The sequence below is a fragment of the Folsomia candida genome, unplaced genomic scaffold, assembly GCF_002217175.1.
Source record: "Folsomia candida strain VU population unplaced genomic scaffold, ASM221717v1 Fcan01_Sc007, whole genome shotgun sequence".
In the NCBI taxonomy this organism is placed as follows: Eukaryota; Metazoa; Arthropoda; class Collembola; order Entomobryomorpha; family Isotomidae; genus Folsomia; species Folsomia candida.
The window spans coordinates 92,347-119,107 of NW_019091199.1; the positions used below are offsets into that span (position 1 = coordinate 92,347).

Sequence of the window (26,761 nt, forward strand, 5' to 3'; positions counted from 1 at the left end):
ATTGTCAAATTGGTTGTTTTAACACTAACAAAATGCATGTTTACATCTTCATTCATGAACTTTGATGGTTCATGAACGAAGATGAGTGATCGAAATATGAATGCGTATACACTCCTAAGCTGTAATTTCTACAAAATGGAAGATGAGCGATACAGGTTGTTTATTTATACGAGTACAAAAAGCTACTTGCGAAATGTGCATGTCTGCTTTGAAAATTTTGAACCAACGAGTAAGGCATCGCACGTAGTCAGTTTTTAGTAATTTTTGATGCACTCCCACATGAAATAAGTCTAGGTCATCATCATTTCCCTCGAATCGTCTGAGAAGAAGTGTGCCTCATTACTAACCACTTTAAATGGTCATCCGATGAATTATATGGATAAGTTGTATGCATAAGTGTATGCACATTCTTGATCATATAAATGTATGTATATATGTAAGCATGTGAAGAAGTCTCGCAAACGCATGATGGGTAGTAAGCAAAAAATATTAATTGGCAAAAATTGGCCATATACCGAGCTTCTACGGTTTAATAAACTCATTTTAATGTACAACTTTAATTTACGCTCACGCATTACATATTATCCACCATCAACAGTCCGTCTGATTGATTTGCCTACTTATTTATACCAACAACGTGTTGGGGTAATTCCTTATATGACGTTTAGAAGAGGAAGGTTTCACAAATACTGCTATTATTGCATAAAATTACTTCTTATTGCCCATCTCTGTATTACTCAAGGCTTCAATGCAAAGTATTTGAAATGTGTTTATAAACTGACTTGCTGTCCCACGCTCGATCATTTACATTTCTTAAGTACAAATAAATTGTGAAAAGCCATCAACGAAATGAGCTATTCTGTAACATTTTTCTGTAATGTGTGTGTATTGTGATGAATTTGGGGTTAACAAAGGATCGAAATTTAAATATTTACGAATCCCTGCAAAATTAGATCATTTCTTTTATTCATTCCTGAATAAGACATACATAATTCGTTATGCACTTGGAGGTACACACATATCATGTACTTATTAGTGTCTTTTTTATCGAGGACACATTATTCCCCGTCCTCCATCCACGGGGAGGGTCGCTCTGAAATTAAAATGTATTTTGTTACCACCTGTGACACTGCAAATTTGTAAGAATTTATTAATAATACCCCGTCATAAATCCACTTAGTTCATTTGATGCTAAAAACACAATAGCTTTCGCAACTTCATCTGGTCCACCAACTCGTCCTAAAGCATGGGTAGCCCTTGAATGTTCTAAGAATCTGGAATTTGCAACAAAATTAAAGACATTACAAATGCTGATAAATTCCTTATTATGCAGATCTAATATTGCATATGGGTATACTTTTCATAAGCTTCATCACTCATTCCAGCTCGTTTATGAACATTCGTCTCAATGACTCCAGGATTAACCTGCATATTAAATCGTATCTTTAGATTAAAATAAATATGAAGTATTTAATTTGGTGTCGTCCTGACCGCATTGCAACGAACAGGAACAGAAGCCAGCTCCAAAGCGACGCATCGAGTGAATTGGTCGAGAGCTGCTTTGCTCATGCAATATGAGATGACATTTGGAAACTGCATTAACGAAACATGTATGTCACTTATAACTAGGGTTCAATATCACATAGAGATCTAATCTAGAAACTTATTGTTTTAAACCTCGTACAGATCTCAGACCTGTGACACTCGACACATTGACAATGCTCCCTTTGGATGCTTTCAAAAACGGAATTGCTGCTTGAGTCACAATGTAAATTGAGCGACAATTTAAATTCATTTGCTTATCGTAATCCTCCACAGACAAAGTTTCAATTCCACCAGTGACTAAACTTCCAGCTCCGTTTACGAGAACATCCAATTGCTCAAATTTCTCAATTGCTTCCGAAACCACTCGTTTACAGTCATCATCTTTTTCTAGGTCCGCAATTATTTCCAAAATCTGATCACAATGTACAAAATGTAAATAATTATATTTAGATCCAAAATTTAATAAATGGATAACTTATAATAAATTGAATTACAAAGCACACACCTCCGCCTCTGGAACTCCATGGGACATGCAAATGTTCGCCGTGTCCTTCAAAGCGTCCTTGTTACGCCCAACAATTGCTAATTTACATCCATTTTGTGCGAATTCGATTGCTGCAGATTTACCAATTCCACTACTTCCACCTGTTAAAGATTATTTTATATTTAATCGTGTATAATCAACGTATGGACAAAGTCTATTTTACCTGTGACCAGTACAACCTTGCCACCAAGTCCTGTTTGCAAACTACTGATGTCTTTACTGCTCATGACGATTTCAATTACATGCTACAAACCTATGTGTGTATAACAATGGAATTAAAAATTGGGACTGAAAATTTTATTAAAGACCAACTGATGTGGTTTGCAAAAAAACACGTGCAGGAGCTGTGTGGTGTTTGCCGCACAATAAATTGGCCGAGTATGAACGAAATTAGACGAAAACTTGCAAAAAGCTAACCTAAGGAGATGGAATTTGCAGCTTGCCAATCATGCAATTCTATTGATATCTCCAGATTACATATGAATTGTATTTTAATTTCAGAATAATGTTTCGTGTGAGTATGATTAGCAATGCTAATAACACCAAATTATAGCGTCAGTCAGAGGGGATAATTTATTGGACGTGGTGATCAAGTCGCAACGATCACATTTTAGTTGCCTTTTCAGTGTTAGACTTTTCAAAGTGTGCCTGAATTTGCTCCAAAGTTTTGCCACGAGTCTCTGGCACGAAGAAATATATGACCACGCCTGCAGCAAAATTGAAACTTGCAATTAGCCAATAAGTCCCATCGTTGCCCAGAAGTTGAATCAAGTCCCAGAATGTAAAAATCACAGCAAATCCTACAACTCGGCCCCATATTCCGGCCATCCCTGAGGCGAGTCCTGTAAAATTGATAATTACTAACTAATTGTTCAATCGGTAAATAATTGAAGTCTCACCTTTAGCTTTGGGTGGAGCTATCTCAGCTGTGATGACCCACGACAAGGGGACAATCCCGATACTGCAGGCAATGATATATCCGACCAAAGCTGCTAATGGGACCCAAGATATACTTTCCATAAATTGCGAAGATTCGCCATAAATATTTTTGAGCCTGAAATACAGTCCAAGCCCAATGAGGGAAAATACAATCATGACAAGTGAGACCAAAATCAATATTCTTCGTCCGATTCGGTCTGACAAGGTCATTGGAACCAACGTAGCAATCTAAAAGGACCAAAAAGTCGCAACAATGTGTCACAATTTTTTTCCTATGAAAGAATACTGGACTTTGTAATTTACGATTTGTATGACTCCAATTAAAATAGTAGAAAAGTATTCGTCGTAAGATCCAGCGGACTGAAATATCTCCACGGTCGCATTTAGAACTACGTTGATGTAAGTTCCTTGAAAGAAAGTCATTAGAGCAATACTCAAGAGAATTGGTTTCATCACGGCCTGATCTCGTAAAACTTCACGCCAGGAAAGGTGTGCATCGCACCTTCGGTTTTTAACAGTTTGTGAAACCTGTCAAAAAGTTTGATTCTCAACTTTCCGTATAATTGAGTAAATGCGCCCTAATAAATATGTAGTTACCAAATTTTGATTATACTTACCTCTTCAATTTCTTCTGATATCAGATGACCTGCATCTGCACCTCGTAGCCAGCACAATGACTTCACAGCTCCCTTATAATCATCCTTCTCCATCAAGTAGTACGGCGATTCCGGAACAAAAATCAGCACGCCAAATCCCACCACTGGTACAATAGCTGCTGCAATTGCTTGAATGTGCCAATCCATAAATGATCCTATGATATAGCTAGAAAATGTAATTAACAATTTATCTCTGCAAGCATACAATTAATCAATAGCATAGAAATAACGGAATATGCGTAATTTATAAAATTAAACTTGCACATAAAGTGTTCCAATGCAAATTGCAAATTCAAACATGCACATGAGTAATCCTCGAAATGGAGCTTCGACCGACTCAGCAATCAACAAAGGTCCAATAATCCCACTTAATCCACAAAAAATCCCTACAGAATTGGATTTAATAAAAATGTATGACAATTATACATATATGTAGGTAGACGTAAACAATCTTAAACAATTTCTTAGTACTATAATTGATAATAAATATTTACCAACAGCGACACGGGCAACCAGTATAACTGGAATGCTATTTGAAAATGCAATTATAAACCACGATAAGGACCCCGGTATGGAAAACCACAGTAGCGAATTTCGACGCCCCAAGTGATTGAGGCAAATTGCAGTGATTGGGCAAGCCAATAATGCACCAAGCTAAAAGAATGTGTGGTTCAAGTAAATTTGCTAAAAACATATTGAATATATGTATATTTAAATTGCCATTGGGGCCGATGTGATCCAAGAACGATCTGATTTAGTAAGATCTCCAAGATCTCCAGATTTGGCCATGCCTGGAACGCCAGTAGAAGACCAGAACCAACCCGCTCCAAGGGCAAACCCATTGATATTAGCTAAATCATATCAGATATTGAGTTTACGTTTCATTAGCTACGATTAAATTATTTCGATAAGGACAGCAATGAGGACTTGCAGTAAATCTGACCTGCGAGTGCAACAAAATATTGTGGGAATCTTTTCGCAACAAATTTTGTACTAAACGAGGTGTTGGACCCTCTCGGTTTTTTTTCTTGCTCAAATGATAAGGAATTACTAGAATCGCACTCTACTTTGCAGTCTCCCATTTTTGGTACAGGCGACCAATGTACTCGGAATAAGAGACATGGCTTACAGAAGAAATTGCTTATATTCGTTGAAATTGCACGTCGTTTTCAATATCATGGAAATGGACAATATTAAATATTGGACAGAATAAAGAACAAATCAATCCCATTTCTATTTTACTGTCAGTTAATTTTCCACGAACTAGCCAACTATTCGCAAAACTAATGCTACGCAAATATGTAAATATGCATAGACATGCAGAGGCACGTAATTTATGATCTCTTTTAGTATGATCCTAGGTTTGTGAAATCAATCAATCCATAATTATTCCCTGGTTTTGGATGATTGGTCACAAGGGTCTTTGCCTAAGAAAATGCACACACATAAAGTATCGTTTTTATTGATGATGTTTTTATCAGTCTGAACTAAACTTACGCGACTGAGTATTATGTAATAATTTTTGACCTAAGTTATGTACTGTTATACCTGAAATAATGGCAGCGATATCAAGATGTAGCTCGCGAATAGTGTCATTTAAGAGAAAAAGCTATTTCTCAATACTACTCGCATAATCATAATTTGTGTTTCATGTAAAAATAATATTCCACGTGTTCATATAGGATACATCATTTTTAGGAATGCGTAGTAACTTGCATAAAATTTGATCCTACAACTCCTGCAGGTAAAACAAACTCGCCAACCATGAAGGTCATGCCGTACAGATATTTTTCTTGAAATTTTAGTACAACTTGGTGGTGTACCATCCTGTTTACTTCATCTTGTGCTGCTAAGTTCCAAAGTCTTTGTTGATACATAAAACGCGAATGGATAAAATGAAAGAACATATTTTGCTCATAGCAATATTAATTAAAATTATGCCCTTGATATAATACACATGTATTTGTATGCTCAATGTAACATTATAATAATATATATTAAAAATATATCTTGGTGAAACCGTAATGCAATCAGTTAGCTCTATTTTTCTACAACGATCATTGTTTCCCAGCTATATATTTTAATGGAGTGGAGATATATTTCTCCGTAATATAATTGGACCAAAGTGCAGATTTACAAAGATTTCAGAACTTGAATATGATTTGTAACCCATGCACTTACCTAGAGTTAATAATAACGCTTATAATTTACATTTTACATATAATCAAGGTTTCTGCTCTATGTTTGATTCCAATACAGGCTCCTAAAGTCTTTCGGCAATATTTGAGTAGCATACCTTCAACAAATTGCATAGGTTGAATGCGATCTGCATTATGCTCAGGAGGAATTTTTCCTATTTCTAAAATAAACAAAGAATCCGTATTTCTTCGTTATCGTTTATTTTATTAGTAATAAAATTATGCGACAAATTTATATATGTATGTGTAATATTAATTTCAAAAAATTGTATAGACAAATCAACAAATTGTATTAACAAATTGTCATGCAGTCATGTCTTTTAAACGACCTCGGCCTACAAGTACAAATAAATTTAGTAAAAATAAATCGTAAATTTAAAATTTGTTATTTTGATCATGAAATGCTAACAAAATTCCAAACAGCCGCAACATGCTGAAGTATGTTGATTGGTATAAATTTTTGCGCAAGTAAATATTACAAGCTTTGACACTTTATCTATATACATATTTATATACTTTCCACAGAATTAAAATCATGCATCCTTATGGTCCTCGTGAAATACCTTAATACTTAAGTCTATATCTGACTATTAAATTTTGGTTCGGTCAGCTACGTAAATTGTCGTAAGGATACAGATATGCATTATTTATTTTGCGACTGAAGTTGAGGGAAATGATGTGCAGTTTTATAAAATAAAGCACTGACTCATCTCTTCGATTGTCGGCGTTACTTGTTTCTTTCTTGTTCCAAAAGTTTGAAATCTTTGCTATTGAGTTATTGTTGTCTGTCACAGTCACTGCACATCCGGTCGCGTTTTAAACCTGAATGAATTTGCAATGCAATGTCAGATGAAAGGTTTCAAAATACTTGATCAATTTCAGTGGCTGAGGAATTGCATAAAATAAATAGAATTTTAGTAAGTCAGTAAGTCAGTAAGTCACCAAATAAGTAACCATCACGTACATGCATCCATCTTTCATACACATCACTCAGTCAGAGGAATTACCCTCTTGCTTATCTATGAAACTGCATACAAAGCTGGTTCGCTGTGTGCAATGTGTCAGAGTACGAAATAAGAACTTAAATGAACGCTTGACTCAACAAAGAAAGTTGTGTTTCCTTTAGTTTGTTGCATACATTTTGGTCTAATTGAATTGCAGTCGACTGCATACATGCCATGCACATGCACGGTTCAAGCTTTGATAACCTCATAATAACTGAATAAAATTTCATTCTCGAATTCACAACCAGCACCGTTTTTTTGGAAGTGGTTGTTTTGTTCATGGGGTTGAGGTCTGTCGCATGCATAATATATAACGACCTCTACTACATAATGTCGTGATATCATTAAAATAATCTTGCCATTAAATTGTCCAACTAAATGTGACAATTTTCGTTGACGTAACTCTGATTTCAGAAGCGTTTTTGGTAATCATGTCAATATCAATAGTGCAAAGAAACATACAGACTTTGACTAAAATATAAAAGTTCTACAGGCATGCACGTTATATTAATGATAACCGATACGGTATCAAAATACAGAATAATGTCCCTACATACACTGCGCTAGTGTTCAAACAACCGTTAAAAATTGGTCTTATGCATATATGCAAGTACATATGTACATACATAGATGCAGTACTGAACTCTTAGCCAGACAGATTAATTTTTATGATAATTTTCACAGGATTGCTTCACATTCACACATTGACATTTTCAGAAGTGTTTACACAAAGTACTCCCTTATTGCAGCTGCGAAAGGATCTTAACCATCGTCGTTGATGTAAAAATATATTATTGGAAAAGAAGTAGCCAGGCTATAAATGAATGTAAAAACGAATTACTGGCGATAAAGTTGGCTCCAGTGGTTGGTTAGCCGTTAGCGATAAATAAATATTAAAAAGTCTTACGACTACATATCAAATGTCTCATGGAATTGACACTCCGTCGCAGTTTTTTAATCGTCTGAACTCGCAACGTTTATTTACTTATTGAAAATCATCCCTTACAAAATCTGCCCAACTGAAATTAGTCAAATATTTTATTACAACAGAATCATTAGCACAACTAATGGATACGGGATATCAAATTCTTTAAGCTTCAGGCGTCAGTCATGTTCAGAGGGCGGATATGAATTTATTTTGAAGTATTTCATTCGATGACGACCGACGGTCAGTCTTTGTGGGTATGTTCCATAGCTCTAAAGGGTCACAAAATTTTCAATTTTTTTTTACATATTGTTACATATTCCTAGATTTTCAGGCGTATCAATATTGCCGTTATTATTTAAAAAAATGTAAAGTTTCAAATATGTGAGACGAAATTTTTTTCCTCAAAGAAATTGAATTACAAAAAGATCATCCAGAGGATCAATATATTCAAAAGTACAAATGATGTCAAAATTCTTGTTTTTACGGTTTTTTTCATACATATTTAGCAAACCCATATTTTAGATATTTTTCACAAATACATATCCACCCTCTGGCCATATTCTTATAATTTTTGTTCAGTATTACATTAGAAGAGAAGGCACGCACATGGCACATGTAAACCTAAATTATTTTCGTTATACTGTAAATAACCTTCGGCTAATGTCCAGACATCGTCACGGACATTTGTCCAAATTAAAAAGTGTCTGCCATTGGTTTGCATATGAATCACAAACATACAACCGAATAATTTCTATCGCCCGAACGCAAGAACAATGAGATAGTGAGATGCATATTTAATTGATAATCTCATGTAAAATAAATCTTATGGAAAATCAAGGCACAATTTTGTGAGATTAATGTCCAAGTTCCCAACTCTTGATAATCTGTTGGCATTGAACAGTTTATCAATTTTGCACGCTTACATTTGTAAACGTCTACATGAGGGAGTTAAATACGACTAATTTGATTTGTACTATAAAGTTATGCAGGCAAAGACGGCAACTTGTGTTCTTTTTAATTATTCTACAGAAATAAGTCATGCAAATAAGCTCAGATTCGAACATTAAATGTAATCTAAGACTAAAGAATGTTTACTTCCAGTATAAATAAAAAAATTGACACTGATTAGCCACACAGTACCCGCAAAATTGTTGATACTCAAATGCCAACCAGTAATGCTCACAATGCAATGTCTCTAACATCATACGTAAACAGAATACATACACATATTCACATTATATACACATATTCACATTACATACACATATTCCTTGACACATTGTCAAGTGACCACCATACATACGAAACTTACTAAATAAACGAAGTAAATACATACAAAAGTAAGCTGTAGAATAAAACCTGGAGCACTTTCCTGTTTCCTGCTTGAGGCAAATGTACTTCTGGCAGCACAGAAACGTCAGGTACCTGACTTTTCAAATATGAAACCACGCAAGAAGGGTTCTCCTAATGCTACCTTCGCTTTGGCACCTTAAAGGGAGTAAAAAATAAGAATATGCTTCTCATCACGGACTCCATTTAGCTCAAGGCTCACCAAATACCTTGTAAACGGAATAGGCACAAAGAACTACGAAAAAGTAAAAAGGTTTCAGCGATCCACTCAAAGCATTATTACTACGAACTCATCTTTCAGTCTCTGGTCGATGGAATGGAAAAAGAGAAAAATCGAGCTGGAATAGTGTACCTGCAGTGTCATTTTTTACTGGATGTTGTTATATTTAAGAGGGACATGTTTGCCAGTCCCCAAGTTTTATATGTGTCTACGTAGGTACGAAAGTAGCAGTGCCGTCTTATTTTCTGCTTGGTTTACTCCGACTCCACCTTAAGCAAAATAAGGTGAAATGAGTATACATATATAAGAACACTGACCGGTGTCGAAAGAACAAAGACTGCAAATGGGAGCCAACTAACTTCGTTGCGATAAATAGTCGTGAAATTGTATTCGATTTACTTATTTATGATTTACCCTTTCTTCTTCGTTTACCCCTCATTCGCCCCATTTTATTGTTTAGTTAGCGTTGGTGGTCGTGAAACTACAATTTGCGACGGACCGATTCACTGACGGTCGGCTAAAATCAAAGCTGCCAGAAAGCTGTGCTCAGCAACAATATATGGAACACGATCAGTGCTAATAGTGAGTACACGTATACGCGTATTTGTTCAGTAATTGGAATTAGGTTGTGCCTTGTAGTGCATCAAAATAGTTGCGAGCTAAACTAACACGAGTAGTGGGACTGAAATACCAATATCATCGTGGCGTGAGATGCCATTTGAAAGCAACCACTTACTTGCATACGTACAATAATATCGTGACAGTTGAATATTCACATTACGGTGTCACGGATCAAAAATTTATGAGAAGCATCCAACAATTACTCAGATATGTTTGTGCTTCTGAGAACATACTGACATCCAAAATTTTTAAACAAGTGTTGTCAACCTTGTCCTGCAAGTAAATATCTTAAGATATTCTGCACAAGCGGAAATTATAATTCTCAAGATTTTGCGTCCGTCCTGCAAACCAGGTAAAAAAGGGAACAGTTTTCATTATGCTAATAATTTCATTCACATGCCACCCATTTTTTGGACAAGACACATTTAAATAAGTAAACCAAGCTACTGTACAAGCGACACGACTTGACGAGTCCTCTTATTCCATTGAAATAGAGTGCATATTATGTGTCCGACCGAATAATACAAGAACCTAGTGAGACACATCATCATGAGACACACATTCATGGGCGTACAAATCCAAGGCATAAGGTTTTACGCTATTGAGTGCATCAGATATTGTACATGCATGCGGATTAGCATTTTGCATACACATTAGTTTGGACTATATTGCAAATTTAATTCACTGCAAAAACAAAACCACTCTTTTGTGCTCTTGCACCAAGTCTTTTGCCGTTGAGCTTGTGTGCTAACGCTGCTGACAACGAGCGAGATAATCACCGGTTGGATTGGATTTGGCATTGATTCATCCTTCCCATCAACAATACATAGATGCGAAGCTTGCTTTCGCACGTATATGATGTAAACCATGCTAGGAAGCACCTGCACCTTCAGAATTCAAACAATTGTTGAGACTCTTATTTCTAGATTGGTCTCTGCAGAGTGAAATGTAAAAAGCAAGTCTAGCATTTCCACCACAGACAGCGTAATACTTGTTGCTTTGCTTTTGGCACATGTTGTTATTATATACGTACAATCCACCCTTCGACATAATTTTGCAGTCCATACTCCCTCACAAACAAACCCAACCACGAAAGAACTACCCCAACCCCATCATAACAGTTTTCAAATCCGATCTGTGCGCATCACACGGAAGATTTGGTGCTTATGTAGAATCACGACGAGGACAACGTTTTAAATGGTTTTAACACATTTGGACTTATTCTGTGTGAGTAATAGACTCTGAATTTTGAGACTTTTATTGCGAGAGGAAGTCTGCATGAAATCCACCATTTTTGTAACCTGCAATTCTTTGTAACCTCCAGTGTGAATTTGGCCATCCATAAATCATAAGAATAAGCCCTGGCTCGGGCCAAGTAAGCAGGAAATATTCAACACCTTTGCTACGAATATAGTTCGCGAACCGTTTATCTACCAACCAAATTCCAAAGCAGATACAAAACGACAAAATAAAATCCCGTTTTGTGAATTTTAAAGAATTGCTGAGTGGTTGTCGGTGATTTGTTGGTCGTATTAACAGCGAGTGAGAAATAACGTGCGTCCCATGTTGGTGTGCCTTGCTTAGGATTTATTGCGGTTTTTAGTTCATTTGTTAAATTGGTTACTTGCATCATCCCCGTTCCGAATGAATAGCGGGGAATTATTTGTGCAGTTACACACGTATGCATAGCAAACCGAATGATTTGATAATTATATACGCGGAAATAAATAATGTTGAGCTTCGCGAGATTTCGAAAGATTACAACAGAATGAGATACATTTGGAATTGGTAAGATTTTATTTTTTGGCAACATTTTATGCACCGAGCGACAGACTGCGAGATTGAGCATGCATACATAAGAGAGCTGTGAATTCAATTAATTACGACCAATTCGTATTTTTTGAACCAAATATCTTTTTAACTCGTTAAACGACAACAAGTGAATGTGTATTCATTTCAAGGTTAGTGGGTGGAATGCAACTGTTGTGTGCTGGTCGCCACTGCACTGATATAGTTTTCTTTATGCAATTCTGAAGAGGCTTAAAAGCTAAACTTTAGATTCATGGACACATTCTGCACCTACTTGCATTTTGCATATGAATTTGTGCTAGAGTGAGAATTGACAGTTGACTCGTTATGTTAGTGGGCTTCAAAAATAAATGGTTCCAAGGCTATTCATCGGTCAATTTCGCCCACGCTGTACGTATGCAAGGCAACTTTAGCAAGAAGAGTTGGACGAATGGAAAAGCAAATGGTAGATGGATGATGTGATCTGATTTGTACTTTTAACTTTCAATTCCGTATGTCCTGCCACTACCAATTCATGCAAAAAATTGTCGTACTTTGTTACTTCACTATCCACACCGGTGTCAAAATTAGGCAGTTGATGGTAAACAGTAACACTTCAGTAAGAGACTCGTCATCGTTGCTAAATATTTCTCCAGTTGTTGCATTACATCACACTCATTTGGGTACATGCATATTTTCATCTTTGGTATTTTCTGACGCATTTCTGACCAGTGACCACCCACACCCAATTCTAAGATCCTTATTCTGAACCGTTCTTGTTTGTTCTGCAATGACTCACTCAGTAATTGAATGACCATGAAGTACACCATATTAATAATCGCATATTGACATGTTGTAACATTCTCTGTCATAAAACTCCAACGTTTAATAACCATTGTACTTGTGCTTTGAATTTCAGATAACAGAGAAACCAAAGACAAATTCCTCGACGACTGTTCCCAATGTCACATTATTGACATTATTGTTCTTTACTGACTGAGCTCAAACTCGCCAAGTGAACGATATCTAAGGAAGAAACCAAGCAATTAAAGTGGCATTATTGTGCCATGTAGTGCTCCGAGTGACAGACAGTCACAAAGCTTGTGCCACACTGAATTGTTGCTGGTGGCTTCAAGTGTAGTGAACAAGTGAACTGTGGACAAGTGAAATTTCCTGATTTGGTTGGTGCTCAGTGTTAAGTTTGATTGATTCAATCCAACAATTCGCCATTATTATTCAGTTAACAGTGTCAGTGTCAGTGGAGAAGGATCAGCTTAACAATGGATCTTCTTAGGCTGAAACACCTGTGTCTCTTCTTATCCATCGCACCCCTCGTTACGGCTCAATCTGGGTAAATCTTAACGAGAATCTTATCTTCTCTGTGTGAAATGTATTGTGACCACTTTTCCTATTACATAAACGTTTTAGGGGAGGTGTTAAAATAATTGGAATGAGATTGAAAAATATTTGACCACTTTCATTTAATTCATAATGGCGTGTCATTAATTTGAAGAAATGTCTTATTTTTCCTCATTTTTTGATTTTATGTACATGTCTCATGTAGAGTGTAAATTTTAATGAGCGAGTTTAATAGACATTTAAACTAGCTGCTGCTTGGGCCAAGATTTAAGTAGAAAACTTAGTGACATATGTAGGTATTAATAGGAAGTTAGTTACTATAATTAGGGTAGTTAATTAGTAAAATGTTGACAAAAGTTTTTAGTGATTATAAATTAAGAGAGTTATTTTATTCAGAAACTGTGAACTGTGATGCAACAATGGTAATAATGCAATATTAGTATTGTCCTGCCCTTGTTGATCATGATGATCTGCAACAATTTCCTATCAACTGTACAGACTTTATTATGTATGAGCTACTGCGTAGGTGGGCAACAAGGACAACAATTCGATTTCATTTCACCGACTAAAACTTTTACAATTGAATTTATTACCTTTGCATCCACTGCATATCGCAGGTCTATCTCATTACCTTCCATCCCCAAGTTTGGACGTGACTGGTTACAGTTAACGACCTTTGCTAACAAAAAGCAACGCTTCCTTTAATACGTAATTTTTGTGTTATTAGCAAGTGCGGAAATTTGAAACCAGAAATGTACTTATCAGATTGAATCAAAATCAGATTGCCCAAAATCTAAAGCTTTATCTCATCCTCATCGTAGTATGTACATACATAAATCGTGAATGAGAACCATGTTTGTAAGGTAGCAAACGCCCATTATCAACTGCTAATCAATGACATCACATATGTATCATAACATTTTGCACTTTTGCTGATGGGATAAAGAGACAGACTCAATGTTGTTGTCCCAAAATGGGCTTACACACACACTTTCGATTTTTGAGATGAAATTATTCTAATGCACAACCTGTGTTCATAGGCCCATTAACTTAGCACTTTTATGCGCAATTTTATTTATCATAGACTTGTGACATTTCAAGTATTTTCGTTTTTTAATTTTAATCTTGACAAATGACGTGAAAATAAGACTGTGAGACTGCAGAGAAATATATTTACGACGATCATCTTGTATTTACATTCTGATTTTCAATGTTAATTCATCATATTCCGAAATCTAGCATTAAAACAATAATACTGCAATCGATTCATGAGATGCTAACAGTGATTGTGTACGTTTTAAAAATCCAGGACCTACACCATAATTGCCCCTCGCACAATTCGCTCCAACCTGCCGTACAACGTGGGGGTGAGTGTGGAGGCAGATTCGCCAGTCCAGGTCGTCGTGTCCATCAAGTCACGTCACCTTTCCGGAGGGTCATCCGGCTCCACACAGCAGACGACAGTGGATCCCAAGGCGGCCACCTCTCAGTTGATCACGCTCCAGGTCAGTCATCCCCTCAATGAAAATGCCACCACTCGCTCTCACTAATTGGCATTTCTGCAAATTAATATCCTCACCCATTCCATTGTTCATTGGCTCCAAAATAAGTTCAGCGGAATCAGGTTCCTTGGCTTCCCGACGCATTAAATTACGTATGTGGCCAAAGTTGGGCATAAGAGTCTTATTCATATTCTTCGTACATAGATATTTGCATGCTCGTGCCCATGCTGGGATCGTAACAAATGGGGATGAGAATTTTCGCAAAGGCTAGCGTCATTTATCTAAATTCGTGCAAAGCAGGTGTTGCGTATGAAAGTCTCAGTCTGCATGGCATATCAATTACTCAGCTTCTGAGCTCTGCAGATTCTGAGCAATTGAAGACCAAATTAATGATGAGAATTTAAGTAAAGTTCTCCATTGAGTTGAAGTTATGCTTTGCTGGCATGATATATATGTGACCTCTCCTAACCTTCATTGCATGAGAAATCCATGAATAAAGCTGGATATTTTTGCAAGTCCATTTTTCGAAGGTATAAGTTATATCTTTGTATTATGTGTCTCGAATAATAGTATGCATACTTTTTGGTCTTTAGTGACCAGACAATATCAGCATCGCTTGGTGTTTTGGCATCAATCTGATTTTAATATATGCCAAATTTAAAATAATTTAGCATCATTTATTCAGCTTCAGTTTATTCCCTTTTATGTAAGCATGAGACTGTCAACCATCGTAATGCTATTGCAAACATAAATATATGTATAGGCAGAAAATAGTTCATTAAGTTTTGAGCAAATTTTAGATTTACGTTCATTCAAGAAGGTAGCAAAGTTGACCCATAAGACTGAAATGTGTCCCATTACACATAATCCTTTGTAATTAGTATAAAATATTTTTTAAATTGTATTGTCACAATTTTGTGAACAATAAGCTTTATGACATCTTCGTCATCACGAATTTGAACCATTCATCCGCAACCATGCCCAATAATTATTCTGATTCGTGTCATTGTTCTCCAAAACGAGACCCGTTTATTTAACTGGGCTAAATAAAACGTTAATTTCCTTAATTACAGCATTAAATGATTAGCGCGAATAAGCCCACACAATTGTAAATGGTCACGACTCATAAGCATTTGCCCGTATGAAACAGATCTAGAATTATTAGGCGAAAATTAAAACTATACACATTTCTCTATCATCATCGCCATTAGTGAAACTCAATAGCGAAATGTTTCTTCTATTGTATTAATCCTAAGTAGTGCGTCATATTATTGAAACACTAAATCAGAAAATTCTTTATGTATTGCCATTTATGTATATTTCCATGCACCAAATTGTGTACATTACAAGCTGTACTTGTACGTACTTTAGCAAAATTCATGTTTAGAAATTGTATGATCGTAGCGATAACTATTTTGCAACCTTTTTCCAATTGAAATATCTCAACACGAAAGACCAAATTACTACTAAATCGGAATTATAAGGCGTTGCACAGATGCATAAATATCTAAGACTGGGAAGTCATAAACATGGCTAATTGGTCATGCATGATTCTCTCGATTATATTAATACCAGATAAAGAATAAACCTTGTATGGGGACAAGAGTGACTGATTTTGGCATCTTTATCATTTATAGAAACACATTTGTGCTAATTACACTCTATTGAAGATTTCAAGCATATGTCTGTGCTTGTTGTGGACTCGTTATTTCTCTTAAATGAAAAGAAACACAATATTTGCAGTACAAATTTTGCACTGCCACTGATGCCACACAACATGTTTCTGATATGCTAATTAGAAATAGAATTCATTAGTATCGCAAGATTTTATCCCAAGTGGGATTGTTCTACTCACACGCATGCATATGTACTACATGCGATGGGGAGTGCTTGCAGTATTGAGGCAGCAATCAAAATGATCATGTTCACCCGATTTTAAGTTGTGTTATGTATACAGGTTGGAGATCTTGTTGATGGTGGAAGCTATAACTTAACGGTACGAGGTCGCCATTATAACAAAAGCAGAAGCTGAGTACCAAGAGATTAGTTCTTATTTTGTTTTACCAGGTACGAGGGACCGGAGGGCTGAATTTTGAAAACACGACAGAATTGATTTACAGTCCAAAGAGGTATACTCATGAAAATTACCCTTTCATTCAGTTTTGATGCCGACAAATTTTTAACAATCCGTCACTTGCAGCTCCTCGATTATTATTCAGACTGACAAACCGATTTATAAACCAGGTAAATACATGTTTTGCTATGTTTGCTATGCATATATGTATGCAATTATCAGCCTGTGAAACAAATGCAAATGTACACAAAAATGCTTTTTACCCATTTAGGAGAGTTAGTGCAATTTCGAGTGCTCTACTTGGATCGATCATTGCGACCCAAGGGACCTGGGACTTTGGACATTGTGGTCAAGGACAGCCAGGGAAATATCATCAAACAATGGAAAAACATTGTTGTCCAAAGAGGCATGTTTGCAGAACAATTGCAACTCAGTTCCCAACCAAATCTGGGGGATTGGACAATGGAGGTGACTGCACAAAATCAGAAGGAAACTCAGCAATTTGGTGAGCAGTCACATTTTACGTTAGATTTTGACCAATAGTATAATCGAATTGGGTGAATATTCTCCCAACAGCGATTGCCGAATACGTTCTGCCCAAGTTCAATGTGGACATAAACATGCCTTCCTTTGGAACTTTTAACTCATCAAAAATTACGACAAGAGTTCGTGCTACGTAAGTTGTCTCTTGGATTAATCCATTGTCAATGCTTTTTTGCACCAACAATGTAGGTTCTGCGCATAAAGTACACGTTTTTCATCTCAACAGTTTACCAAACTGTTTCTTTGGTTTAATAACTTTTATTTGAGGGTATTCATTTCGAGTTCGCATCGTTAGCAACGTTCGCAAAACAATAAAGTTCGCAAGTTCGCAAAAATTATTGGCTTGAAAATTGACTTGCGAACTTGCGCATCTCCAAGGCTAGTATTTAGTTCGCAAAATATTTTTCACAAATTTTGCAATAGGAAAACTCCATAAATCTCTATTGGTTACGGAAGTTTGGGGTTTGGAATTTTTGAAATTTCTTATTTGGTAAATTTGAGACGCATTTCGGTAACTAATGGAAATTAACATTTTTCCCATTGCAAAATTCGAGACATTTGTATACCAAATTTTCGCAAATTTTTCATTTGCGAAGTGTGTTCACTTTGTTGCTTCGCAAAATTCGCAATTTCGAAAAAGTTATGTTGCGATGCGAACATGCGAAGTCCTAATGAATACCCTCATTGAATTGCCAATTTGCAAATAGCATAATATGGGAAACTACGCTCTTTTTTTACTGTAAATCATGACAATTATGAACAACCGTAAGAAAGAACCGTAGAAGCATACCTACTTTTAGATATGTACAAAGAAATCACAAAACCAAGTGACTTCACCAATAAAGTCATAAACGAATGAATACCAATTGGTATTGGTATACCAATTGGTATTGTTCCGATGATAACCGTTCATGTTTCGATGATTCGATGAAGTAATTTGCAATTATGACAGATTAGAGCAGTGAAAGGTACTCAATATTACAAGATACACGACTTCTCTAAAATAATTTTTTTTCTGAGAAGGAAGGAATTAATTGAATATTGCTAAAACTGCTTTCATTCATTTTTACATGGCTATTATTATTCTAACCAAGGCCAGATCTAAATTAGGGTTAAACCACAGTGAAAAAATGAGTCAACTTGACTTCTATGCACTTAGATGCTTCTTATTATTTACTACCGAAGAACCGGAATGCAAGATTTTAGATGCTAAGTAATGTTGAGCAATGCAAAATTTCAATTTCCAAAATAGAATGCAAATTATTTGCAAATTTTGCAATGTGCAGCCAATGCACTAATATGGTTTTTTAATGTATATGTATTCTGTGCATACAACTCGTGTGTGTGTGTGGGATGATGATCTGTGTGGGTTTGTTTATTAAGGAAGATACATAAGTATGCAAGTATTTAAATGGAACAATAACTTGTCTCAAAAAATACCAAGATAACTGTCATGTGAAAATTGAGCCAAGATCAGACCAACTAATGCTGATGGTTAATGATACATAATTTCAATATCTGTGTGATGTGTGAAAACGTTGAACAAATTCTGCGATGCACTTCTTTGTTCTATATATTCAAATATGTTCATGCCGCAGGTACACTTATGGACAACCTGTAAAAGGAGAATTGGTGATATCCGCATACCCTACAATTCACTCGTCTTACATCCAACCTGTATTTCCTGGGGTCGTAAGAAAAACAGTGCAAATTAATGGAGATGCAGAAGTCGAGTTTGATTTAGCCACAGAACTTCAGTAAGTAATTCAGCTCGCTCGATAAAACGATGACGCAAATGATTATTGATAGAATTAAAATGAAAATGTGTCATGATTGCTTGATTATTTTAACACTAAAGGTTGACAGATGATTATCAAAGATCAATCCAAATAGAAACAACGGTGACAGAACAGTTGACAGGTCGTCAGCAAAATGCTACCAAAACAATTGTAAGGACTGTTTTCCAACAACTACATACACAAATAATACAGATATTCGTCACCTCTTAAGCGTGGTCTTGTGAGTAAAGCAAATGCCGTATTTTTTTAGGTTTTGCACAAGTACGAGTACAAGCTGGAGATTGTAAAGGGATCGGAATCCTTCAAACCTGGGTTGCCCTACACAATCATCATCAAAGTGGCTACGCAGGATGACGTCCCAATTTCAGATCCGAGGACAGATGCCCTTCAAGTCAAGCATGGATTCTCCTACAACCACGATGAATTTCAAATGTCTACATATCCCATCCCTCCCAGTGGATTGGTCACGGTAAGTTTATTTCATAGTCCTGAACATTCCGTATTCCCGAAATTTTATTCTGCACATTTTATTGTTTTTAGCTGACTTTTGATGCGCCAAAGAACGAGTCTTTAGTTGCGCTAGGAATCGAAGCCACTTACAAGGACCTCACAGAATGGTTCCCCACAGTACAAAAAGCATTGTCTCAATCTAATGTAAGAAATGCAAAATTGCACAAAGTGAATAAGGTTTACATACCAGTTCATTTCAAATCAAGATTTTTATTACCTTAGGCTTATATCGAAGCTGTAATCAAATCCGGCAATCCCACGGTGAGCTGAATTTTTATACATAGAATTTTCTCAATTGCATGACGTTCACCCATTTGTTGTCTAAATACACGAGATTATGCTCACATTAATCAGATACAATTTGTATATAGGTGAATACTGAAGTTGAAGTCGACGTAACTGCAACAGTCCAATTCGACACATTGTATTACGAACTTGTAGGAAGAGGGTGAGGAATTGATTTTTAATTAGAAATTCTTACCACTGAATGTAACTTGTAAAATACTCTAATCAAACCAATTTATTACATCAATCGCATCATTTACTTGTTACTTTTACAAATTGTACGTAAACTGAAAGTCATTTTTCATAATTTTGTAATTTTTTATAGGGATCTTCTTATTTCGAGAAAAGTCAGCCTTCGTAATCCATCAGATCGACTCAACTTCCGAGTTTTGGCTCCAATAAATTCTGCCCCCAAAGCCACGTTGATCATTCACATTATTCATGAGAATGAAATCATTGCGGATGCAGTCGAATTCAATGTGGGAGGGTCACTGGATAATTTCCTCAACATTACGATGACGGCAAATCAAGTGGAACCTGGAAAGGATGTGGAAATTGTTGTTGGCTCCAGACCAAACTCTTTAATTGGATTGCGAGGAATTGATCAATCTGTGTTAATTTTGAGGCAAGATAAAGACATCAATCTTGCCACTGCAGAACGTGAGTTGGAAGCCTGGAATTCTATCGACAGGCCCAACAGCAATTTCCGGTTTAAACGATCCTTGTTTGCTCCAAGTGGTGCTTCCACTGCATCTGCTGTTTACGAGGTACGCAAATAAATCAAGTTCTTCTTGTCAGAGTACCAGAAAATTACTAACATACCAAAATTGGAACTGATTACAGAAAGCTGGACTCGTCATTTTGACAAATGCAGTTGTCCACCAGCAACCCCCAGTTGGTATGCTCATTAATACTATAAAAAGTAGTGAATATGCAACCAAAGATTATCCTATTTACATTAAGTTACACCAAAAGACACAATTTAAGCACACAACAAATTCATCATTGAAGGGTTATAGTTATTAACAACACAACCCTAATCAAGACCGAGGCAACACACTACTAAAAATAATTAGTAATGCGGTAATAACTGAAAATGCATTATTTTCGATTGCTCACTCACATCAAGATATTTGACACTTTATCACCCTAAAGTTATTTATTCGTAGATATTACTGAACGTCAAGTAATCGTGCACTCATGCATAAATAGCATTTCGTAGTGCAGTGGACGATTTGTAGCAAGACGGATTGTTTGAGTTGTGTATAAGCTAATTTCTAGACGTGGTCATATTATTCTTGTAGTTGTATTAAGAAAAGGAAGGCTGCAGGATAATTACGATGACCAAAATCGTCCTCAACAACAGAACCATGATTTGGAAGCCGATTCCGAAATGGATATCGTGAAAGGCGAAACGTATCCCAAGTTAAACAGAAAGCCAACAATTATGACACGAACTTTATTCCCAGAGACTTGGTTATGGGAAACGATACCAGTACGGTAGGGTGACAATCGAAAAATAAATAATAAAAAATGCATGGACACTTCATTTCTGCTTCGCTTAAGCTTTTGTGTCTAAAATCATAACTTATGAATTTACCCGTTCCCGTAACCAGTTATCGAGTGACACATGTAACAGTAATGTTCAATTTTTTTTAAACACGGACAAAAAAACGACCTAAGGACAAAATGAGGTCCTTATTGTATCATCTATCCTGCTATTTATTGACCCTTTAATACTGATTTTTTAACATTTAACCTATTATAGTTTTCTACCGAGCGAATTTCATGGACGATTTAGATATTAACCCCCAAGCCGAATCTACAGGAGGTAGAGAGCTCAGTGATCCTCAAGATTTGGCCAATATTCGAACACGGAAATATTTTCCTGAAACATTCATTTGGGAAGAATTAACTACTGGGTGGGTAAAACACGTTGTCTTCTTCATCCACTCTCTAACCATAACCATAATTTTTACTTATCAAATCTACAACGTGACGCATGACTTCCATACACACACCTGTCAAATGTTTATTTATGTATATGCCTGGTTTTATGTCACAATATCCAGTCGCTATACAAATACTGGTTGTGTGCAATTTTCTACAACTTTACTTTCTACTTTTAACAATTGCTTGTATTTGTAGTACTAACTGCATAGGTAATTGACATGAAACATCACTTTACTTAATTTAGTCTTTTTGCATGTGCTTTTTGTATGTAAATATGTATGTTTTTAGTCGGGGATCACAAACTATCAGCAAAACGAAAACATAGCCTGCATGAAAAAATACAATTACTCAATTTCACGATGAAACAAGTTCAAACTCTTCATCTTTATTGTATCACTTTTTACGATTAATTGCCTTTTATTTCTCAATCTTACTCGTATTTAGGACTCAGAACGTCGGACAAGGCGAATCCACGACCAATTCGACCATTTTATGACGCGTCTCTGGCAACTTCCTCACTGCGGCCTGACATTGGTCCACCCATTTCATACAATGGGCCTACGCGAGGTCCACTTCAAGGACCTTACGCGTTTTCTCGGATTCCTAGACCAAAGCTTTCTCCTTATCGAATATTTCTTAGCAATTTGAAACAGCTTCCTGCACCCACTTGGATATTCAACAGTTCCTTAACTGGGTATATTCACGTCATATTCACTCTCGTTCTTGTTCTACACAATGACAATGCCATACTGTAAATAAGCTTTCTGTGTATGTAAAATTGTAGTTTGTGTACTTTTTTATCAGTGTGTCTAAATGTTGATGATAAGTATTTCATTTCGTACTGTTTCGATTTCTGCTGAAATATGGCTGTCTGATTGCAATTCATATGCAGTTCCAACTTTTATTTATATCGACAGATGAATAATGGATGCAATACCACTCAAATAATAATTTGCTCAATAATTATTCACAGATATGATGGGCGAAGCAAGATCAAGAAAACTGTTCCCGACACAATTACCTCTTGGGTAATTTCCGGATTCTCTTTGGTACGTATGTAAATAATCTATACTGAAATTTTGTTAACTTTCATGCATAATTGTATTTATGTACATGTTGCATTTGATTTTTTTAACGCAGGACAACGTATATGGTCTTGGAATTTCTGATGTTCCAATGAAACTGAAGGTGTTTAGACCATTCTTCATTTCGCTGAACATTCCGTACTCCGTTGTGAAAGGGGAAGCCGTTGGAGTTCAAGTTTTGGTTCATAATTACATGGAACGCAATATAAATGCGGATATCACTTTGGACAACAGTGGAAATCAGTTTTCGTTTACGCAAGATGAGAACGAAATTGAATCCAGTAAGATCAATCCATCCAAGATATTATTCTGATAACTAAATTAAAAAGTGTGCATATACTAAATACGATATTATAACGACTGTGTGTTGCAGGGGTGGAGCTGTATCGAACGGAGAAAGTCTCAGTTCCAGCAAATTCTGTCAGCTCTGTCACCTTCCTCATCACCCCAGTGAAACTTGGTCTGATTGACCTCAGCGTTAAAGCAGAGTCTCGAATGTATGTCAAATTGATATATTAAAGAAAATATTAAAGCCATCCAGTAGAAAGTGTATGGAGATGTACACCTCACAAATTTAGTTCCGTTCGATATAATTACTATAAATTCCAGTGCTGGAGACGCCCTTGTCAAAATGTTGAAAGTTGTACCTCCTGGTCAACCCCAAAAGCTGAATAAGGCCATCATGATCGATTCCCGACGACCATCATCCGTTCCTCTGAATTTGACGACAAAGTTTCCAGCCAAGCGTGTTCCGGATTCTGACTTTGTTAAATTCACAGTTGTCGGAGACATTCTTGGGCCGGCAATTACCAACTTGGACAGATTATTAGGTGATATTATAACCCTCAGGATCAGTTGACTTGTTTCTAAGCAGTCCAAGTTCACGTATCAAACTAAAAACTTGCACTATTTTAGAAATGCCAACTGGCTGTGGAGAACAGAATATGATCAAGTTTGTCCCAGATGTCGTGATTCTAGAATATCTTCAGGTACGTATGAAACTAAGTACCCGGTAAATATTTAGCTGTAATTGCTGTTCGACCGTGCAATATACACTTGTCAACTTATCCTCAAATCTGACAATTATAGGCTACAAGGCAACTTTCAGAAGCCACACGAGCAAAGGCCATTGAATTTTTGGAAATTGGTTATCAGCGACAACTTTCTTATCGTCATGAAGATGGGTCCTTCTCAGCGTTTGGTCCCATAAGTAGCAATTCGGGGTCAACCTGGCTTACAGCGTTTGTGATCCAAGCTTTCATTTCAGCAAGACCATACATTTTCATTGACAAAGCAATCATCGAAAAAGCATTGACATGGCTGGTTAGCAAACAAGAAATCAGCGGAAAATTTAAAGAACAAGGACGAATTTATGGTATTGAGTTCAAATTACTTATTAAAGCTTTTTTCCTTATGCACAATTTGGATGCCGAAATTGAGAAACTTTGACAAATTCGAATCAGATACCAACCTCCCTGGTCAGTCGTCCGAAGGCTTGGCACTCACAGCATACGTCACTCTGGCTTTGCTAGAGGCGGAATCCGACTCTGACATTAAGACGGACTCAAGATTCGCCACGGGTAAAAATCTGGCTTTGGACTTTTTGACACGAAACTTGGAAGGCTTGACGGATCCCTACGCTGTCAGTATCATCACCTTTGTCTTAACGAAGGCGGATCACTATTCGAAACAAGGAGCTTTCAACATTCTCGAAGGGTAAGCTGACAATTGACAAAAATGCACGGACAACTTGATTTCAGCTTCGCGACTTTCATACGCACACACGACCGAACAAATTCTAGTACAAATGATACTGAATGAAAATTAATCATTAATTAATCATGACTTTCTCTTGCAGATTGGCTAAAATTTCTGGTAATGACGCTGAAAATTTCCATCTGAATTTTCGATACGAATTACGATTACCAACTTTGGTTGTTGTTTACAGATGATGGTCAGTTCAAGCACTGGGAGACTATCAAGTCTGCAGAAGAAGAAAAGAACCCTTGGTCTAAAAATCCGAGACCTATTGGAATCGAAGCATCTTCATATGCCCTGTTGACATACAGTCAACGTAACTATGTTGGTAAGTTAGTCGTTAGAATTACGCATTATAATTAATTATATCAATTAATGCACATTATCGCAACAAATAGGCGACTCCATACCTGTGGTTCGATGGCTTCTTGCCCAGAGAAATGCCAACGGAGGATTTATTTCAACACAAGATACGGTTAGTGTAGTATACAGGATGCAAAAGTAGTTTTTAATGAGAATATGCATGTTATCAGATTGCAATTGATTATGTTGTAACAAATTTCAGATCGTGGCTTTGACTGCATTGGCAAGATTTGCACGACTCTCGAGAACGTCCTCGATTAACCTTCATGTGGAGATTACGTATGAAGGAGGCAGCCAGGGTTTCGAAATTAAGGACGAAAATGCCATCATGTTGCAAGAATTTGCTGTAAGCAATAGTTCATGTGCTACCTTTAAACAATAGAATTATGCTAATTATTATGACTCATCAGCTCCCTGCCAATACTCGCTGGGTCAACGTGGAGTCTACGGGGACCGGAGTTGCGATTGCTCAACTTTCTTGGGGTTACAATATTGAAGTTACAGGGGCTTGGCCATCTTTCACACTGGACCCACAACTCGATAGAACATCCAACACAAACCAAATGACCTTATCTGTGTGCACTTCATTCTATGGAGGCAATCAGTCCAATATGGCAGTCATGGAGGTCAACATGCCGACTGGATTTCAAGTCAATAAGGATAAACTGGCAAATCTCCTACATTATCCAGCGGTACATATTTATATGCACACGATTGTGATTAGCACATGGTCACTTAAAGTGACTCACTTTAATGTAAATACCTACTAATTAATTTTAATTTTACAAAATTTACAGATCAAGCGCTTTGAAACTGACGAGGAGGACTCCAAAGTAGTAATGTACTTTGATTCCTTAGAGAATAGGCAGGAAAACTGTCCCACCGTGAGTGCCTACCGAGTTTTCCCAGTCGCCAAGCAGGCTCCTGCATACGTCACCGTTTATGATTATTACGACAACTCGAGAAAAGCAAGGTATCGTTGATTTAACTTACTAATTTTACTATTCCTGATTTTACTACCACACTGTTAATACCACACTAGCGTAACATTTTTTCCTTCTTAGGCAATTCTACAATGCTCCAAAAACCACCCTCTGCGACATTTGTGATGAGAAGTTGTGCTCCCAGGAATGTCTGGTGGCAAGGCAGCGTCAGAGTCAAGAAAACGCCAGAGTCAATAAAGCTTCGAGTAGTGCCATTCCAAATCTTCTAAGGACATCAATCTTCACTTTAATCTCATATTTTTCAATACTGTTCATCCACGAGTGATGGGAGTGAGTGATTATTAAGCTAGTTAAAGAAATATTAGTTAACCTCTGTGTGTACATTGGACTGAGTTTAAGTTCCCCTTACCCCCTCGATTTATTGTTTTTATTATTATGTACTGAACGTTAATGGGTTTTACTTTCCTCTGATGTGCATAATTTTCCAAGTGTACTTGTTGAACTCATAAAATAACCATTTATGTATATATTTTCGAGTTATTAGAAATAACATATTTGTAAGAAATATTCATAAATTGAGATGTCAATTAAGTAATTGTCGATGAAAGCCATAATATGATTTTGATATGTGAATTATTTTTACAAATGAATGATATGGATTATAAAAAGTCTTATACCGTATGAATGGAATAAAGTAGTGCTAATCTTCGTAGTTCAGAATGGAATCAATTTTTTATATATTTCGAAACACATTAATGTGCATGAACTATCGTACACATGGGATGCTTCCGGA

The 26,761-nt window shown here is 36.5% G+C and overlaps 3 protein-coding genes across 6 annotated transcripts; 1 reads left to right on the top strand and 2 right to left on the bottom strand.

The window, feature by feature from the left end:
- Nucleotides 1-930: 930 nt before the first annotated feature.
- Nucleotides 931-2,483, bottom strand: LOC110852205 (3-oxoacyl-[acyl-carrier-protein] reductase FabG). The gene is made up of 7 exons (XM_022100204.2): nucleotides 2,253-2,483; nucleotides 2,051-2,190; nucleotides 1,685-1,957; nucleotides 1,492-1,593; nucleotides 1,358-1,425; nucleotides 1,161-1,274; nucleotides 931-1,093 (listed from the first exon to the last, which is right to left on the bottom strand). The coding sequence occupies exons 1-7, from the start codon at nucleotides 2,314-2,316 to the stop codon at nucleotides 1,045-1,047; spliced, it is 810 nt and encodes a 269-aa protein (XP_021955896.1). The 5' UTR covers nucleotides 2,317-2,483; the 3' UTR covers nucleotides 931-1,044.
- Nucleotides 2,484-2,636: 153 nt separating this feature from the next.
- On the bottom strand, nucleotides 2,637-4,812 carry LOC110851956 (facilitated trehalose transporter Tret1). Its single transcript, XM_022099904.2, has 8 exons — nucleotides 4,628-4,812; nucleotides 4,405-4,535; nucleotides 4,179-4,338; nucleotides 3,947-4,070; nucleotides 3,646-3,850; nucleotides 3,332-3,556; nucleotides 2,989-3,256; nucleotides 2,637-2,931 (listed from the first exon to the last, which is right to left on the bottom strand). Exons 1-8 carry the CDS (start codon nucleotides 4,764-4,766, stop codon nucleotides 2,693-2,695), a joined length of 1,491 nt encoding a protein of 496 aa, XP_021955596.2. The 5' UTR covers nucleotides 4,767-4,812; the 3' UTR covers nucleotides 2,637-2,692.
- A 4,741-nt stretch (nucleotides 4,813-9,553) lies between these two features.
- Nucleotides 9,554-26,685, top strand: LOC110852202 (CD109 antigen). 4 transcript variants are annotated; one of them, XM_022100198.2, is made up of 31 exons: nucleotides 9,554-10,357; nucleotides 12,713-13,144; nucleotides 14,462-14,657; nucleotides 16,612-16,650; nucleotides 16,722-16,783; nucleotides 16,855-16,898; nucleotides 17,000-17,233; nucleotides 17,305-17,404; nucleotides 18,870-19,028; nucleotides 19,130-19,220; nucleotides 19,321-19,539; nucleotides 19,611-19,724; nucleotides 19,803-19,841; nucleotides 19,952-20,028; nucleotides 20,191-20,632; nucleotides 20,709-20,763; nucleotides 22,263-22,512; nucleotides 22,792-22,867; nucleotides 22,959-23,184; nucleotides 23,277-23,400; nucleotides 23,513-23,733; nucleotides 23,819-23,892; nucleotides 23,993-24,278; nucleotides 24,367-24,619; nucleotides 24,762-24,778; nucleotides 24,852-24,989; nucleotides 25,060-25,136; nucleotides 25,227-25,370; nucleotides 25,435-25,716; nucleotides 25,822-25,997; nucleotides 26,089-26,685. In XM_022100198.2, exons 2-31 carry the CDS (start codon nucleotides 13,074-13,076, stop codon nucleotides 26,291-26,293), a joined length of 4,491 nt encoding a protein of 1,496 aa, XP_021955890.1. In that variant the 5' UTR covers nucleotides 9,554-10,357; nucleotides 12,713-13,073; the 3' UTR covers nucleotides 26,294-26,685. The 4 variants fall into 4 exon arrangements, with proteins under 4 accessions (XP_021955890.1, XP_035709662.1, XP_021955891.1 ...); XM_035853769.1 differs by lacking the exons at nucleotides 9,554-10,357; nucleotides 22,263-22,512 and adding exons at nucleotides 10,959-11,793; nucleotides 21,170-21,365; XM_022100199.2 differs by lacking the exon at nucleotides 9,554-10,357 and adding an exon at nucleotides 10,959-11,793.
- The last annotated feature ends 76 nt before the right edge of the window (nucleotides 26,686-26,761 follow it).

Excerpts from the sequence above, each read along its gene's own strand:
- LOC110852205 (XM_022100204.2), bottom strand. The coding sequence starts at position 2,316 with ATGAGCAGTAAAGACATCAGTAGTTTGCAAACAGGACTTGGTGGCAAG. Across the intron at positions 1,426-1,491 it reads TTCCTGTTCGTTGCAATGCG|GTTAATCCTGGAGTCATTGA; the intron begins GTCAGGACGACA and ends TTTAATATGCAG. Across the intron at positions 1,094-1,160 it reads CTAAGTGGATTTATGACGGG|AGCGACCCTCCCCGTGGATG; the intron begins GTATTATTAATA and ends TTTTAATTTCAG.
- LOC110851956 (XM_022099904.2), bottom strand. The coding sequence starts at position 4,766 with ATGGGAGACTGCAAAGTAGAGTGCGATTCTAGTAATTCCTTATCATTT. Across the intron at positions 3,851-3,946 it reads TGCATTGGAACACTTTATGT|CTATATCATAGGATCATTTA; the intron begins GCAAGTTTAATT and ends TACATTTTCTAG. Across the intron at positions 3,257-3,331 it reads TAATTGGAGTCATACAAATC|ATTGCTACGTTGGTTCCAAT; the intron begins GTAAATTACAAA and ends TGGTCCTTTTAG.
- LOC110852202 (XM_022100198.2), top strand. The coding sequence starts at position 13,074 with ATGGATCTTCTTAGGCTGAAACACCTGTGTCTCTTCTTATCCATCGCA. Across the intron at positions 19,029-19,129 it reads GATTTAGCCACAGAACTTCA|GTTGACAGATGATTATCAAA; the intron begins GTAAGTAATTCA and ends TTAACACTAAAG. Across the intron at positions 23,185-23,276 it reads TGAGAACGAAATTGAATCCA|GGGTGGAGCTGTATCGAACG; the intron begins GTAAGATCAATC and ends TGTGTGTTGCAG.